A 17,258-nucleotide genomic window follows, 5' to 3' on the forward strand; every position below is an offset into this window, starting at 1 on the left:
TTATTAGTATCAGGTGTAAATGTAAATGCCCCCGTCTCTATACACATTTCACACACATTCCCAGTGTTACGTCGCTACAAACTGGGGCATTTGTAAAGTAGGCTCTCTGTTAAAAATGTAAAGCCTCCAAGCCCATATATCACAACAAACAAAAAAGCTTGCTTGTGGACATTAAGTTAAGATATTTTTTAAGGGGAATAAAATCATCACTTCCTTGGACATGGGCTTGGAGACAGCCTATTTGACAAACTGGGAGTGTGGCGATTGAAAGCCAAGAATGATCGTTCACAGTTTGTACAGGTGTGGTGGAGTTACCCTTTAAATACTTGACACATTTAGAGAATTCATCACATTGAAACAAACGTCTTATAAATTGGTCTCAAACCTGCTCATTGGTTTGCAACAACCTAAACATACATATACTAATATTAATGGTTAGACTAATCTACATCAATGATCTCTTTTGTCTCATGTTATGTATCATTAAATTGCCCAATACTGCATTTAGTAGATCGGACTCCCAGGCATCAGATCATCAAAAGCTCTTCTGAACTGCTGTGCTTGTGTTAACCCCTATCTTGTAACGTTTAGAGATGTTTGTGATGTGTATATATATATACATATACATATATATATATATATATATATAAAGCGGAAATATTTCCCCACTGGCGAGTTTTTCTCTTTGATATGGACCAAAGAAACACGACTGACTAAAATACAAAACGAAGTGAAAGGGTTCTGTGTATCCATTTGGAAAATAAATCCTCACCTCAAATTTTTTTTAGGCAGTGCATTTTAGTGTGATTTTATTTTCCCCCAAACTCCTGTTACCAAAGCAAACACACACACACACACACACACACACACACACACACGCGCGCACGCACTCTCTCTAATTGAATAACACACTGGAGCAGAGTGTCATGTTTTCCACCATGACAATAGTAATCACATCCACATATCTACAGTGATTTGAGTCTGACTCCTTGTCAAAAACTAATCAACACACACACACACACACACACACACACACACACACACACACACACACACACACACGCACATGCACAAACCAAGACACATGCAAAACAGTGATATTTGAATGTCCTCTGTTGTGTTGCAGAGCGATGTACTGTATCAGCTAACAAGCCTGCTGCGAAACCACCAACTGCACCACAGAAGTCGTGAGTATCTCCCTCTCTGACACACTCTCTCTCACACTCTCTCTCTCTCTCTCTCTCTCTCTCACACACACACACACACACACACACACACACACACACACACACACACATACACACAAACAGGGAATTTCTGACCCGCTGCTTCTGTGTTTGCCTCAAGGTAAAATTAAGCTTGACTCTTGGATGAAATTCACTGCTGCTAGGAGGAAAAAATAAGATTGTGTGGATCAGAGCGGGAAAGTGCAGCTACATTGATTTAACGAGAGCCAGGAGCGTATTGCAACATCTCTGGCTGCAGCCCACTCCACTCCACTCCGCTCATAGAGCTGTATGGCAGGATTCATAGCAAGGTGAGATTGGAAAGGAAGACATCTTGGCTTGTAAATCCGCCTCACGACCCGGATTCATCCTGCGCTTGACCCCAGAAGCGTGATGATTTTGTTTTAGAAATTGTGTGAAATGTCTGCTCAACCCTTTTCCCTTGAATAGTGATTTCCAATCATAGCTTAGTAACTGTAACTACGTAGGCACGGCCTTTAGCCTTTCCAGAATGAAAAACATAATAGTAAAAGTTTAAAGCTGCTGTAGGTAAAATTGTGAAGAGCCAGGACTTTGCCAACAAATTTGAACATCGACAACTTCTCAGTCCCTCCCCCCTTTCTGCTGAAACCCAAACCGTCTCCTAAGCCCCTCCCACACAACGGAGTTTGACAGAACTGCCATGCGGGCAGACAATATTTTCAATAACTAAACACCAACACAATGTTAACTTTACTCACCAACAGTAAAACGATGCTAACTAGCAGGCTAGCGTTAGCCATTTTAGCATCATATCTGACCGACCACTGTGCAAACGTTACTATCATCCTCACCAACGTAGCTTTGTGGACTTTTGACTTCTAATAACCAAGTGAAAGATAAATCATTTGTGGTAATTATGTTACCTGTCGAGAAGAAATGTGGCTACGTCTGCATCGTTCTTCAGATCTTAAAAATCCCGGAGCTCATGCCACCTCTGAAAAGCCACTTCACCACCCGAGTTTTGGGAAACTTTTCTGCAGCTCGTGCGCGGGGGAAGGGGGAGGGGAGAACGCTATATATGCGTGTACGTGCAGTGATTGACAGGCAGACAGACACCCCCTGTGGCCCTGATTGGAGAAAATCAACCGGGAGCGGTCGAATTTTGCCAATCGCAGTACAGGCTGTAGGTGGTGCCAGAGGAGCTGGATTTTTTTTATATTACATAATTCATGTACTACTACTGGATCATAGGGTCAGTTTCAGCAAATATGACAGAAAGTTACTTTTATAAGACTTACCTACTGCATCTTTAAAGTAAAGGAGACTTTTGGCGTGACTAACAAACGCCAAAGGCACATGACCAAGCGTCCATATTTTACCCGATGGGACAGTGAGAATGTGTTGGGCTGGCTTCCATAATGGCATACCTTACTTAGTAAGGGTATCATCAATGTTGTGTAAATTAAATCTTTTCTTTTGTACGATTAGGCCAATTCATCTTTGCTAATATTATGTCGGATTCAAGTTAATGTATATTTTTAGACATTTAAGCTTTTGAAAAAGAAACAACTTTCAAATAAATATCAAACAATAATTTGGTGGCCCCCCGTGCATTAACTGAGGACACCCCCTAAGGGTCACGGACCCTCTGTTGAAGATCTCTGTTCAAGGAGTATTATTAAAGGTAAAGGTACTTTATTGTCACATACACATACATGTAGCGAAATTCATTCTCTGCATTTAACCCATCCGTCAAGGGGAGCAGTGGGCAGCCATTTACAGCGCCCGGGGGCCAACTCCAGATTTGAGCCAGAGCCTTGATCAAGGGCACTGACTGGAGCACCTAGTCCATGTTTTTTGATGGTGGGGGAAACCGGAGCCCCTGGAGGAAACCCACGCAAACACGGGGAGAACAAACAAACTCCACACAGAAAGGCCCGGAACGACTTGGATTCGAACCCAGAACATTCTTGCTGTGAGGCCACAGTAGTGTTAATTTTGTGACCTATTTTTAATTTAGTCTTAGTCTTGTGCCAAATGTCCTTGTTAGTTTTTGGCATATTTAATAATAATAATAATAATAATAATGCATTTTATTTATAGGCGCCTTTCTAAACACTCAAGGTCACCTTACAAAATCAGCAATAAAACACTCAATACATTAAACAAGCAATCAGAGAAACAAGCAATAAAATAACATGATAATACTATTAATAAAAGAATTAAAGAGAGTAAGCCTGTCTGAAAAGATGAGTTTTTAGGTGAGATTTGAAAGTGCTTATGGACGTGGAGTGTTGAATGTAGTCATTCACATATCTTTTTTTGTTAATCAAGTTTTAGTCGACTAAAAGTCTCGTCATTTTAGTCTAGTTTTAGTCAAAAGAGAACTCAATATATCTTTGTCAAGTTTTAGTCAAAACATTTTAGTCTTTTTTTAAATAACAAATTATATAAATATCGAGCCTCTTCCTTATTTCACCAGTAAATTCCTGTTAAACGACAAAAACGACCACTGAATAGGAAAAGGGTATTTTACAATAACATTGAACGCAGCACGAGGCTGGCGAGGCGAGCTTGAACTGAACGCAACATCTGTGTTGTTTTTCAGACAACGGCAGCTGTCATACGTCGGTTGGAATCCTCTCCAGTGAAATACAGACGCACTTCTACACCGTTTAGCTGTCAGCATTTTAACCGTGTTTACTCCAGCTGCTAGCTAACGCTAGGCTAACGTTACCTGCTGTCGAGTGTAGTGTTAATTAGCGTCCCGTGCACCGGTGTTTTGGTTGCCTAAACGTCAGTTTAGGAGCATCAGAGAGAAGCGCAGGCATTTAAGTGGCACCAAAAACCGCGTTGCTATTCGGTCCGGTAGATAACGGCCGTTAAGGGCACCGGTCGGTGCCGTATTAGCACCATAGACTGTTAATAATATACAGTTTATGATTAGCCCCGGGTCTCGGTACCCAACCCTAGTAACACCTGAATATTCTATCTCATGATGGAAAAGTAGAGACGATTGTAGACGAAAATGAAGAGAGATTTTATCTTAGTTTTTATTTAATGCAAAACATTTTAGTCTCGTCTTCTTTCGTCAACAATAATGCATGTTAATTTAGTCAGTGTTTTTGGACATTGGCGCAGTCTCGTCATCGTCTCGTCTTAGTCATGGAAAAAAAGGTTGTTGACGAACATATTTAGTCTCGTCTCGTCCGACGAAATTAACACTAGGCCACAGTGCTAACCATTGGTTACAGTAACTACATTCTGTGAGCCAAGAAAGGTTAAAATCAAGAACAACTGGGGGTCGGAGCTCTAGCTCACCCAGTAGAGCGTGCGCCCCATGTAGGCAGAGTCCTTTGCAGCGGCCCCGGGGTTCTAATCTGACCTGCGGCCCTTTGCTGCATGTCAACCCCTCTTTCTCTCTCTCCCCCCTTTCTGGTCTATCTACACTTTTTAATAAATGAAAACTGTCACTATCTAATACATTAAAAATCTTGAAAACTCAAGGGCAACTAGACTTGGTTAAAGTTGCTCCAAGACGTTTTGTGTCTCATACAAGAGACTTTTTCAGATCTGACTGTACAGTAGGGAAACCCAGCTATTTAACCTTGTTGTCAGCATGATTTATACAGCTTGGGTTTGTTAGTGCTCAAATAGCTAGGTTTCTGTTTCATGCAGCTCTGTCCTGATTTTTATTGTATTCATTCCAGCAACCCCAGCCAAACGTATTACAGGAGATAGCATTGCGCTAGCCAAACACATTGCTTAGTCCTTTAACTGTAGAACAACTCTTTAGAAAATGTAGTATCAAAGTATGTGAGCTAAGCAGTTATGTTAGAATTAAATATTTTAGTCTGATCCTACCTAAATACTTACAGATCCAATCTGCAGTACAAGAACTATGCTGCTTGTTTATTTCCACGTCATCCCATAAACTGCTAAGGATGCTAATCGTTTCTCCTGGGATATAACGTATAGCTTTAGCCTAGCCCTTAGTCTTTTAGAATATCACATATGCCATTAAGTGCATATACTGTAAAAGTAACACTTGAACAAACATCAGCGTGATGAATACTACCTAAAAGGACAGAAACCATCTTTTGGAAACACTTATTTGACGTGTACGGGTCCATGTCCCATCCGCTAACATGGATGGCACGGGGCTTGTGACCAATACTGCAGCCAGCCACCAGGGGGCGATCAAGATGTTTTGGCTTCACTTGTACAGTCTATGCATCAACCGCCGTTTGCAACCAACTCATGCTGCTAACATTAGCTTAATTAGCTAGCTAGCTACATCTGATAGCAATGGTTGTCATTTCAGCCAGAACAATACTTTAGATAGATACGTCACGTACTAGAAATAAGAAGCCTGCTTTGTCTAAAATCAAGGACCCATTGTTTCAAAAATGACCGTACGTTATTACTCTATATCGATGACGTTCCATTTCTGGGATTGTTCAGCTGTCGCCGGAAATTCCAGCCGATGTCCCACATTTTCGGTCGGATCGTTCTTTGTGTTGGCGTTCTAAACTCCGGTGGATTTGTGAGGACTATGGTTAACTGCTCCTCAGATCTCTGCAGGGTATATCCAGACAGCTAGCTAGACTATCTGTCCAATCTGAGTTTTCTGTTGCACGACTAAAACTACTTTTGAACGTACACATGTTCCACCAAAACAAGTTCCTTCCAGAGGCTATTTTGCAGATCAAAATTGCTCCGTCCGTCCGTCAAAATTGCTCCGTCCGGCTCTTGTGATTGGTTTTAAAAATATGCCAATAAACCAGAGCACATTTTTCTCCCATCCCGGAACGCTGTGTGGACTCAACAGACCTTCCTCCGCAGCGCTATGGAGGAAGATCTGGCAATGCGAGACTACTAGAAAGTAAATTTGTGCCATGCAAGAATGGAAAGCTTGACAGTGTTGCAACAGTAGCAAAGATTGGTGGGGCTTAGTGACCAATCAATTATCCATTTGAAAGGGACTCAATTTAAAACCAAACCGGAGAAATCTTTTTGTGGTATCAGAGTATTACCTAAATCCACTTGTGGACACAAGTGTGACCTAAAGCCAAAAACTATTAGTTTTTGCTTTTTCTTCCAAATATTTTGCTTATCCTTGTTTCATTTCTTTCTTCATGTGGGGAAGAGGATTTTTACTCTATCCACTGTCATGTTAAATGAGAGTTTTCAGTGCAATGCATATTTTATACATTTGATCAAAGCTAATTAAAAACGGAGCGAAAACGTGGCAAGCTTGGCGTCAAAAAGAAGCTTTTGAAAATGAAAAAAACGACTTGATAGCCAAGAGATGATGCAAAAATCCTGCAAGTTAAGAAAAAGTCAAAGCAGGAATTCAGCAGCAGGACAGCATGTAAACTCTAATGTCCTCCTCTTTGGGTATGTAGTTACATACTTAATTTGAACTCCATTAGGATGATGTTTGCTGGAGCTGTTGTGCTTTCTGTGGCTTATTACACCATTTTGCTTCCAAAGCCGATAAGCCTATTTCTGTTGATTACTATTGTTTGCCCATAGGTGTAATTTCTATCCACATTGTATTTAAGCATAAATGCTGCTTTTTTTATTAGAGTGAAATCATTCTTATTGGTTAAAAACAATGCCTAGTTTACTGCAGCCATTAGGCTATTCTCTGTTTTCACTGTGATGCTCAACAGCGTAAAATATGCAGAATAATGAATAGGCCTAGTTTGTCTTATTCCCGAGTAATTGTGCTGTTGAAGCTAATTGCTATATTCTTTGCTGAATTGTTTACCATGTCCGACCATTACAGAAAAACCCATCCAACAGTAATCACCGCAAATAGGCTCTGCACCTTAATGCCACATTAGGGACAAGAGCAAGTTTCAATTTTTTCTTTTTTTCTTCCACTAGAGCAGAGAGAGTACTGTACCTTCCCGCCCCGGGAGTTTCATTACGCTCCTCTGATCCAATCACATGACGTTAAGACAAGTGCATGGATGTACCGGAGCGGAAAAAAAGTGAAGGAGACTCTTGTCTAGTCGAACCAGCTTTTTGCGTTTGCTCAGTCTGCAGTGGGGTTGTCTAACCTGCCAGCAGCAACAGAAAAAGCCGGAGAACGCTCGGATTCTTGCCGAGCTCTCGCAAAAGCAGCGCTGGATACGTCACAATGTGCACAGTCACACATGGTGCCCTGCACAGTGTAGCATCCTCGAGGAGACAAAGGCTCTGTCACTGCTAGGGCTAGGAGTTCAGCTTTCCCTTTTGCTCAGTGTGTAAAGAATACCGACTCTGATGCTTTGTCACCAACACGTGACTGGTCAGACGAGGACAATACGCAGCCAGTGTTATTGTGATGCTACTATAATTTAACAGTACAGTACAAGTTGGAGTGTCAATGCCCTTATTGTTAGTAAGTATTGCATTCTCAATTACGTTCAAGGGAACCGTATTTTCCAGCGACTGCCGACACGTGAATTGAAAAAAAACTACTTGGTTAGGTTCAAGAAAAGATTATGGTTTGGGTTAAGATAAGTATTTTAAAGGGTAACTTCCTTTTTTTTTTTTAACCTGGACCCTATTTTCCAATGATTTTGTCTTAGTGAACAATGGGAACGACAATCTTTTAAGTATTAAGTGAGATTGCTGCATTCGGCAGCGGCAAAACAAGCTACAATTTAAGTTATTGGGCAATTGCGCACCATTAATTTACATACACTAGAGTGCTTGTTTTACCACTGACATGCTCAGATTATTGTTCTGAGTGTCTGACATTATGGAAAGGGTCCATTCAGAGGTCAACCGTTTAGTTAAAGAGTAAGATCCTTTTTGTTTAACATGAAACATCCCCAGAATCGCTATCGCCAAACCCACCAGAGTTAATTTAAATAAACATTAATTTTATTATCGTAAAATAAACTTATTTCGAAATCGATAGAAACAAAATGAAACTATCAAAAGCCATCTAGGTTTGTCTTTCCACTGTTCCAACAATCACCACTCTGTTTTGGTGAAAATAAACCCTTAATTCACCCATTTACATGTGGGAATATTCTGGCTCTATTCATGCTTAAAGTATTGTATTTAAATGGATTCTGGTGGGTTTGACGATAGAGATTTCTGAGCTGTTTCTGGTTAAACAAAGAGGATTTTACTCATTAAAAAAAGGCTATTTCTGTAGGGCTCCTTTCCATAATGGTGTCAGACACGTAGAATAACAATCTGAGCCCGTCAGCGGCGAAAAATCAGCACTTTTAGTGGACGACATGGACAATGTACATATGCCCTATAGGGTGACATTGCAGCCCGGTCCGCAGCTGACGGTTACAACCTTCTTGCTCAATACTCAACAAAATTTTGCCACATCAGTCACTTAGACACCAATGCATGGGGGAATAGGGTCCAAGATACAAGAAAAAAAGAAGTGACCCTAGTTTGTTACATAATTAAAATGATGGACGTAAGTTAAGTAAATGAGTCAACGTTGAATTTTTGTTTCGAATGGGACACAAACAGCTGTTCCCTGGGTGAAAGTCCTGTGTTAGTTGGACCCGTCCATCCACCCGGACCGCCTCTGTACATGGCCTCCCGCCGACTTTGATTAGAAAGTCTTCTGCACACGGCTAGTTCAATCAAAAAGGGATTTTTTTTCTTCACCCTTGTTTTATTGGATTAAATGATCGACAACAAACGTACAAGCGGAAGTAAAGACAAGGTAAATTTGGTGCAGCAGAAATCCTTTCTTTCTGCTTTGCTATTCTTTTAATCATCTCTTGACCTCTAGCTTTGTCTTGCGCCCTTCGTTAGGGTCCCGACCCCCCCAGGTTGGGAACCACACTGCCTTAGACAGAAAGTTGTGAATTTGACATTTTGGTCACATGCATGAGCAGTAATGAACATTGAAAAGACAACTCAAGCATCATTAACAGTTGATGTCGCAGAAGTCAGTGCAGCAATGACAGCTTAGCACCAAAATGGAATAAATGAGAGGAGAACGTAGACCTTCAGCTGGAAAGAAAGCGCAAAGGGACAGAATAAAGGCTGCTGGGGAGCTGGTCTGAATAAATGAATGTGGACATGACTTGGGAGAAACTTGAGAGTTGAAGCCAGTCGACTGTGAGGGAGATCTACGTGTGCGTTTTTAGGTTTGCAGTCTGAGTACATCTGCATCTGAGATTCTCTACGGCTGGCGCGTCGAGCAATCAGTCATTAGCCGAGCGTGGCTTTGATTTAGCTTCGGAAAATATTAACATCCTCTCAGACAAACTTCCGCAAGTCACAGAGCTCTTCCACCGCTTCACTTTAGCAAATAAAGACTCCATTTCATCAAGGCAATTAGGAGGCGTGTAGAAATGTGATGCGGCGCTTTCTAAGCTCTGTGTGCCATGGATGCTTTAGTCCGTAACTCATTTATATATCTGACTGCGTCTGTCCTCATAGATGCCTGCACTCTTTTCTTGCATTTTATAATATTCCTTTCCCCTCCATGCTTCCCCTCCTATCTCTCTCTCAGTCCCCCTCTCTCTATCCCCCTCTGTCACATGTCTCCTTCTCCTCTCCGTCATTATCCTCTCCATCTCTCTCACTACCTCCCCCCTCTCTCTCTCCATCTGTCCCTTCTCATGATATAAAACAAAAATCCATTATGCATTCATTCAAACATATCTATCGTCGCCGCGTGCTGCACCGTGCCCCTTATCTGCGGAGCCTTTTCTTATTGTGCTTCAGTTATTCACGACTCGGTCGTACGGTCCCGTCTGAAAACACCACACAACACTGGGGTGTTTTTTTTTTTTTTTTTTTAGCGATGCATGCACTGACAAGAGTGGTTCGTGAGGCAGTAAAAATCCCTTTAGGGGATTCTCCTGTCATAACAATAGCAGTGGCAGCTTAAAATAACAGTTGTTTGTGTGGAAGGTTTATATTAAGCAATAAAACACGGGAGCTCGCCAATGCACAGCACATAAATACTGAATAATTTGTGTGGTAAGGAGCAGGTGATGCTCCTGGGGGGGTCATGTTATCGACTGTGTCTTGTACAGTATATCTTTTTCATGGCCTGCATGCATCTGTATTGTTGGAGTTTCATTTCTAACATGGGGAGAATAAAACAAACGAGACTAATAAAGGAAACGGTGCAGTAAGCGGGTCCTTTCTCTTATTAGAATGCATGAGGGAGAAGTATTCAGATCCTTTACTTACGTAAGTAAAAGAACTAATACCACACTGTAAAAATGCACAAGTATAAGTCCTGCATTGACAATGTTACTTATGTAAAAGTATGCAAGTATCATCAGGAAAAAGTCCTTAAAAGTAAAGTGCTCATTGCGTAAATATCCTCACATTTCATGATCATCTGATCATTTCAGCTGGACTTGTAGGCCGTTATAATGTTGAGTAGTTTAATTTATAATAAAACATCAGATTTTATAACCTGCGTGTGTTTTGTGTGCAGATATCTTAATGTGTAAAGTAACTAAAGCTGTCAGATGAATGTAAAGAGTAAAAAGTGCTACATTTCTCTCTTAAATGTAGCGGAGTAGAAGCAGAAAGTGGCATGAGAAGAAAAGCCTCAAGGAAAGTACAAGTACCTCAAGTTTGTACTTAAGTACAGTACTTGAGTAAATGTACTTAGTTACATTCCACCGCTGATTAGAAGCCACCCGAAACATGGGTCTAGGATCCTGACTGAGGGGACTGTTCTCAGCCGAGCACGTCCTCTTTGTTGCCACGGAATTCTTGGCTGTAGGTCAGCGGTTGTCAGACAGAAAGTTTCCAGGTGAAAAAACAAATCTGTCTTTCCTCTCCGAGCTCTGAAAGAAAAACATCTGGTCGGTTTTTATTTTAGCGGCGAAGTGCTCCATCCACCGTCCACTTCCTCATTCCCCAACGTGAACCAGCGCTGCTTTTGCTGTGTAATTAATCCATTTGCTAGAAAGGTTCTTCAAATGGAATTGCAGATCACAACTGGCCATATCTGACATAATACAAGCAAGCGTGGGGGGTCTGGGGGGGTCTGGGGGGGTGGGGGGGTCAGAGCCGCAATAACACGTGTCCCTTTGTCTCTGCGCAGAATGTTGGAGGATGATCTGAAGATCAGCAGCGACGAGGAAGAGGCCGAACAGCAGGTGAGCTCCGTTGCTAACACTTTCCTCGAAGGTATCTACATAAGAGTGACATGACACTGTCATGAACACATGACACTGTCATGACACAGTCTTGACACATGACACCCTAACCCTAACCATAACTTGTCATGACAAAAACCCAATGACACTTACTAAAAGAAGCGTTATGTCATAAACGTTTAGAACTTGTTCATAATGTTTATGTCACGTTCATGACAGTGTCATGTCACTCTTACGTAGATACCTTCAAGTAAAGTGTAACCGCTCCGTTCATTCATCTGTGCAAATCATCCTTCGCTGCATCTTCTCCATGTGTCCTCCAATCATTCATGCATCATCCATTAAATGAAGACCTTCTTTACCTCCGCCAAGGAGGTCATGTTTTATTTTCGGCTTGTTTGTCGGCAGAATTGCGGACTAACTGCTCGCCCAATTTGCATAAAACTTGGTAGAAGGGTGAAGCGTGTGCCAAGGCAGAACCCATTTAATTTAGCGTGGATCTGAATCCGGGGGCAGATACACAAATTATTTTTTCATTTTTGTTAGCCCCAGAGCACTCCAAGCTGTTGATAAGCTGATAGATGTGGGTTTCCTGTTCAAGCCTCACCTAAACAGTGGGCAGAACACCAGAATTCTGCTGCCACTTAATGGGTTAACAGGTAAAAATGTAAAAATGAATAGTAATAACCAGGGTGCGATTTGTAAAAAAAAAAAAAAAAAAAAATAGGTATTAGGCATGTTGTTGTTATTATCCAAAAGGGATGTTTCCCCACGTTTAGTTCAGTGTCCAATGGCTGAAGAAGTCCGGTTTGGCACTTTGCATATGGGTGATGCAGTTGCCTGCTCGTCTTGCTTTTCGGTATGGAAATTGGCATGGTGGCCCTCTCTCTCCTAATCACTCTCATCATGCACTAATGATGCCAGAGATGAGTTCAAAGCAGCCAGTGGGGGTCGTTCTGCGGGCCCCCTCCCTGACGGTACAGACTAATATCAGCGCTCATCAAAGAGTCCACGAGATATTTTCTGTTAATGAAAAGATAGCGGCTCCTCTCATCCCCCTTTTAACTGTCCTTCTGATTGTATAATTACAATGATGGTAGATATTGTAATTATAAATGATGGCCGGTCATTTATAGTAGTTTTAGTTATTATGATTATGCTGAAAGTTGATCTGTTCATTACAGAGAGTTGGAGTGCGTTCGGGAACTGTAACAAGTGGCTTCCTTAATCATAAAGGCTACATGTGATTACTCTTAGTATAAGGATGAATAGACAGGATGAAATATGATGCAATTAATTCTTATTCTGTCGTTCCGTCTTCCTCTCACTTTTCTGCCTGAAGTGCATCACAATGCGGTTATCCTTCTTTAACCACGGTAAAATGAAAATCTAAATCCCTCGGTTACACTTTGCTTGAAGGTATCTACATAAGAGTGACATGACACGGTCATGAACGTGTCATAAGCATTATAAACACGCTTCCTTTAGTACGTGTCATTCGGTTTTTGTCATGACAAGTTATGGTTAGGGTTAGAGTTAGGGTTAGGGTTCATGTGTCATGACAGTGTCATGTGTTCATGACAGTGTCATGTCACCCTGATGTAGATACCCTCAAGTAAAGTGTTACCAATCCCTCTCTCGCTTATGATGACTCATCCTAAACTCGGGGGGGTCATATACATAAATGTATCCAATCAAATGTGATTTGTATCATCTTCTAAAACTGCGCCTGATGGTTAGCTAGTGGGTTGTAGTCCCTAGCAGAGCCATGTCATGCTGTAGTAGGAGGGGCGTGTTTTGGATTGAGGTCTACTTATTTCAGTTCTTCGTCATCTTCTGCCTCCTGATCTTGTGGCGTGGGTGAGAGAGGTGTACAATAGGTGGAGGTCCTCTACAGCTATGTCCACTGAGCCACAAATAAAGCAGTCCAATCAAATCTGATCCCCTTATGTACTATACATGTACTGTATGTACCCACATATTCCGTTTTACTCAGAAATGCGTCACGTTCCAAAAGATGAGACGCTCTATTTCCGCTTCAGTGTGACTTTGTAAGTAAGTACTAAGTACTAAGTACTAACCGCTGTAACTGCTCGGATGTGGGAACGTGGCGACGTCGCTAAAAATAAGTACAACCGAGGCCATAAACACGAGCAGTTGGATAATTGGAGAGGTTGTAAACGAAACGAAAAAATAAGGGCAAACTATAAAACTGTCGCCCAAACTGTCTGTTATGAACATCCATCACAGTTTGCAGACCAACTTTCTGCTTCGACTTTGACCTACCTTTAGTGATGGTCAAATGAAGCTGCGTGGACCATTTTCTTTGTCGTCTGATCCCACTAGGTGGCGCTCTTCGTTTAAAGAAAACAGCTCAAGCTATGGCAATTCAGTGTGCTTTCATCCCTTTGTCAATCCTTCCAGAATTTTTTTTTGTGATTGTTGCGGGCAAAAATCCTTGATTATGTGGCACGTTTTCTTAAAAAATGCGATAGAATATGCGGGATATTTATGCACTTTTATGCGATGAATTTGCGGGAACTTGCAAAAACTACGGGAACTTTCAAAAACTGCAGTTTGATGAAAAAAAGAAAAAAAAGTTATTCCCCCAACACCCTGCTTTGCGATGATGTTCACGTGGCATAATTACGTCACTTCACAACGTTCCCATGGCAACAGGGGAAAATGGCTTCTCTTGTGTGAACATTTTTCAACTTTCTACTAAGATATATGTGACTTTTTTGCAACGAAAATGGGGGGATTATGAAATCATGCATGCCCCGCATATTTTGCGCGGAAATCGGCAATTTATGCGGCAATTTATGCGGCAATTTATGCGGCAATTTATGCGGCAATTTATGCGGCAAAAGTGTGCCGTATTTCAGGTGTGCTTATTTTTGATTTTACCTTCGAATAAAATTTTAGCTAATTTGGCTAAACTCTCGGGTTGTTTAAGACCTGCCAAAGAGTCAAGTTGGACTTAAAGTTTTAAGCTAGATTTAAACTGGCCTGGAGATCCAATCACAGACATCCTACTGTGATATCACTAACAGCCAAGTGGGGTTTTATGATGATGATGGGGTTAGCTAGTTGCAGCAATTTATATTTGATTGAATACATTTATGTATACGCTCTCATGTTCAAGATGAGTCATCCAAATATTTTAATGTGTTGCAGGAAGAAAATACAGAGTATTTGATGTGAATTTTGTATTTATTTATTTTTTTTACTTGTCTTGACTTGACTTTTGACTTGTCATAGTAGGAAAAGCACATGTGACGTGGCTTGGCTTCATAACGGCAGTTCACAAACCAATGGGTGACGCCACAGATGCTACGTCCACTATTTTAAAGTCTATGGAGCCAGCATGCGTTGTCTTTGCTGTAATCTAATCAGTATATATTTATGTTTAACATGAAGTATGCTACTGCTTGAGCGCAGCAGCGCCGCTCAGACACGTTTCTGGTGTGCAAAGACATAGAAAACGCCACGCAGCCGCCACGCACTTGACAGGCAACAGAAACGCCACGCTCACGCCACGCAGGCAGTGTGCAGGAGCTCTAAGAGTCCCGACCCAGAGCGTCAGGAAGTGGCGCCAAGAGTCCCGACCAAGCGCGTCTAAATATGACGCTAACGGAGACTTTTTGCGTCAATAACAAACGCCAAAGGCACCTGACCAGGCATCGCTTTGTGCCACGATGGGGAGTGAGAGTCAGTGTTACACATTCACCCTCTGTATATTTATCTTGTCGTCCATCTCTTTCTCTTTGGATGACAGGCACGGGGAGTGAGCAACATAAACAGAGACGAAAGAAAGAAAGAAAGAAAAGGGGAACGTGAATAAGTTAGCGGGACATGGAGGGAGAGAGAAAGCCGAGGCAGACGAGACGGACTGATAACAATGCAGACGGGAAGCGAAGATAAAGAGAGGGAAGGAGCGAGAGACAAAGAGAAAGAATGAGCGCAATGGCGCGAGAGAGAGAAAAAGAGGCTGAGATTCGGTGGCATTTTTCTGTGCACGCTGTTAACAGGCTTATAGCAAATGAGTGCATGGTGTATTATCAAGCTTTTATAGCCCGAAGTAAAACACAACACACACACACACACACACACACACACACACACACACAATCAAATACACAAATGCACACATACAAGCACATACACAAATACACACATACAAGCACATACAGTGTACACATGTCGACTTATATTCACCAGCATTTACGCCAACAAACACATAACCACAAACACATGCCGACAGTCTCCCTGCACGCACGCACGCACACGCACGCACGCACGCACGCACACACACGCACACACACACACACACACACACACACACACACACACACACACACACACACTGTCATTAGTATGCTGTAGCACAGCACTGTGAGGGCAGCAGAGGAGTATGATGAATATGTTTTTGGCACAGAGCAAAGAGACGGAGTAGAGGAGGAAATTGAAAGAAAGAGCACAGAACGGAGGGATGGAAGAGAGAGGGAAAAGAGGACAGAAAAAGAGGGATAGTAGGAAAGCGAAAGATGTTCCTAATGACTTTAGAAAACTGACAGAAAAACAGAAACCTAATTACTGCTGCAGGACTGTCCTTTGTCTCTATCTCTCTGCATTTCTCTCTTTTCTCTCTGCGAGCTGGTGATGACAGATCACCTTGGTCGGAGCAAAGTCAAGCTTAAAAGCTCGGTCTTTAAATAAAATACAGTATCAGCTGGTGGAAATACCCAGCCCAGTCACCTAGCTGCAAAGTATTTCGACAGATTTTTTTGAGCTGTTGTACAGTATGTGTGCTGTTGACAATATAAGACATAATACATCAAACTTGTCACAGCAGATCAGTTTTAGCTGTGTACTGTAGCTGTAAGATTAATGTATGGGTTACAGAAATAAACATAATAGCATGCAGGGTTTGCCCAGGAAACTGGTTACCGGAGGTGGTAAGTGCTGCACGCACCCAACCACATCTATTAATAATAATAACTTTATTTGTATAGCTCTCGCTAGTTACAAAGTGCTGTACAGTATAAACCAAAAAAAACAAGATCCATAATTAAAATATAAATGAAATAAAATTCTCCGTGAACCATCACCTTATCGTGGTGGAGAGGTTTGTGTGTCTCTGTGAACCTGAGGGCTGTGTTGTCTGGAGCTTTGTGCTCCTGGTAGGGTCTCCCAAGGCAAAGTGGTCTCAGGTGAGGGGCCAGACAAAGAATGGTTCAAAAACCCCAATGAAGAAGCAAGGTAGAGATGGAGTGACCCTGCCCGGAGGAAGCCGGGGCCCCGTCTGGAGCCAGGCCCAGGCGGGCGGGCTCGTCGGGCGAGCGCCTGGTGGCGGGTTTGCCACGGAGCCCGGCGGGCACAGCCCGAACAAGCTACGTGGCTCCCATCTCCAGCCCATGGGCCCACCACCTGTGGGAGGAACCGTTGGGGTCGGGTGCGATGCCACATGGGTGGCAGTGAAGGTCAGGGGCCTCGGACGGACCAGACCCGGGCGGCAGACGCTGGCTCTGGGGGCGTGGAACGTCACCTCTCTGTGGGGAAGGAGCCGGAACTGGTGCGGGAGGTGGAGCGCTACCGGTTAGATCTGGTGGGGCTTACCTCTACGCCACAGTCTCGGTTCTGGAACCATACTCCTGGATAGGGGTTGGACTCTTTTCTTCTCCGGAGTTGCCCAGGGTGTGAGGCGCCCGGGCGGGTGTGGGGATACTCACAAGCCCCGGCTGGCGCCGCTGTGTTGGAGTTTACCCGGTGGGACGAGAGTGTCGCCTCCCACGCCTGCGGGTTGTGGGGGAAAACTCTGACTGTTGTTTGTGCATATGCACCAAACAGGAGTTCGGAGTATTCGGCCTTCTTGGAGACCTTGACTGGAGTCCTGCATGGGGCTCCAGTGGGGGACTCCATTGTTCTGCTGGGGACTTCA

General features: G+C 42.7%; 1 protein-coding gene across 1 annotated transcript in view; it reads left to right on the plus strand.

Annotated features, from left to right (window-relative positions):
* aff2 (AF4/FMR2 family, member 2) overlaps window positions 1–17,258 on the plus strand; it is a 153,665-nt gene that overhangs the window by 56,498 nt on the left and 79,909 nt on the right. The window contains exons 6-7 of the mRNA XM_028588832.1: window positions 1,127–1,187; window positions 11,263–11,317. Coding sequence (XP_028444633.1) covers window positions 1,127–1,187; window positions 11,263–11,317 — 116 coding nt within the window. The remainder of the gene's footprint in view (window positions 1–1,126; window positions 1,188–11,262; window positions 11,318–17,258) is intronic.

Source organism: Perca flavescens, chromosome 10 (assembly GCF_004354835.1).
Source record: "Perca flavescens isolate YP-PL-M2 chromosome 10, PFLA_1.0, whole genome shotgun sequence".
In the NCBI taxonomy this organism is placed as follows: domain Eukaryota; kingdom Metazoa; phylum Chordata; class Actinopteri; order Perciformes; family Percidae; genus Perca; species Perca flavescens.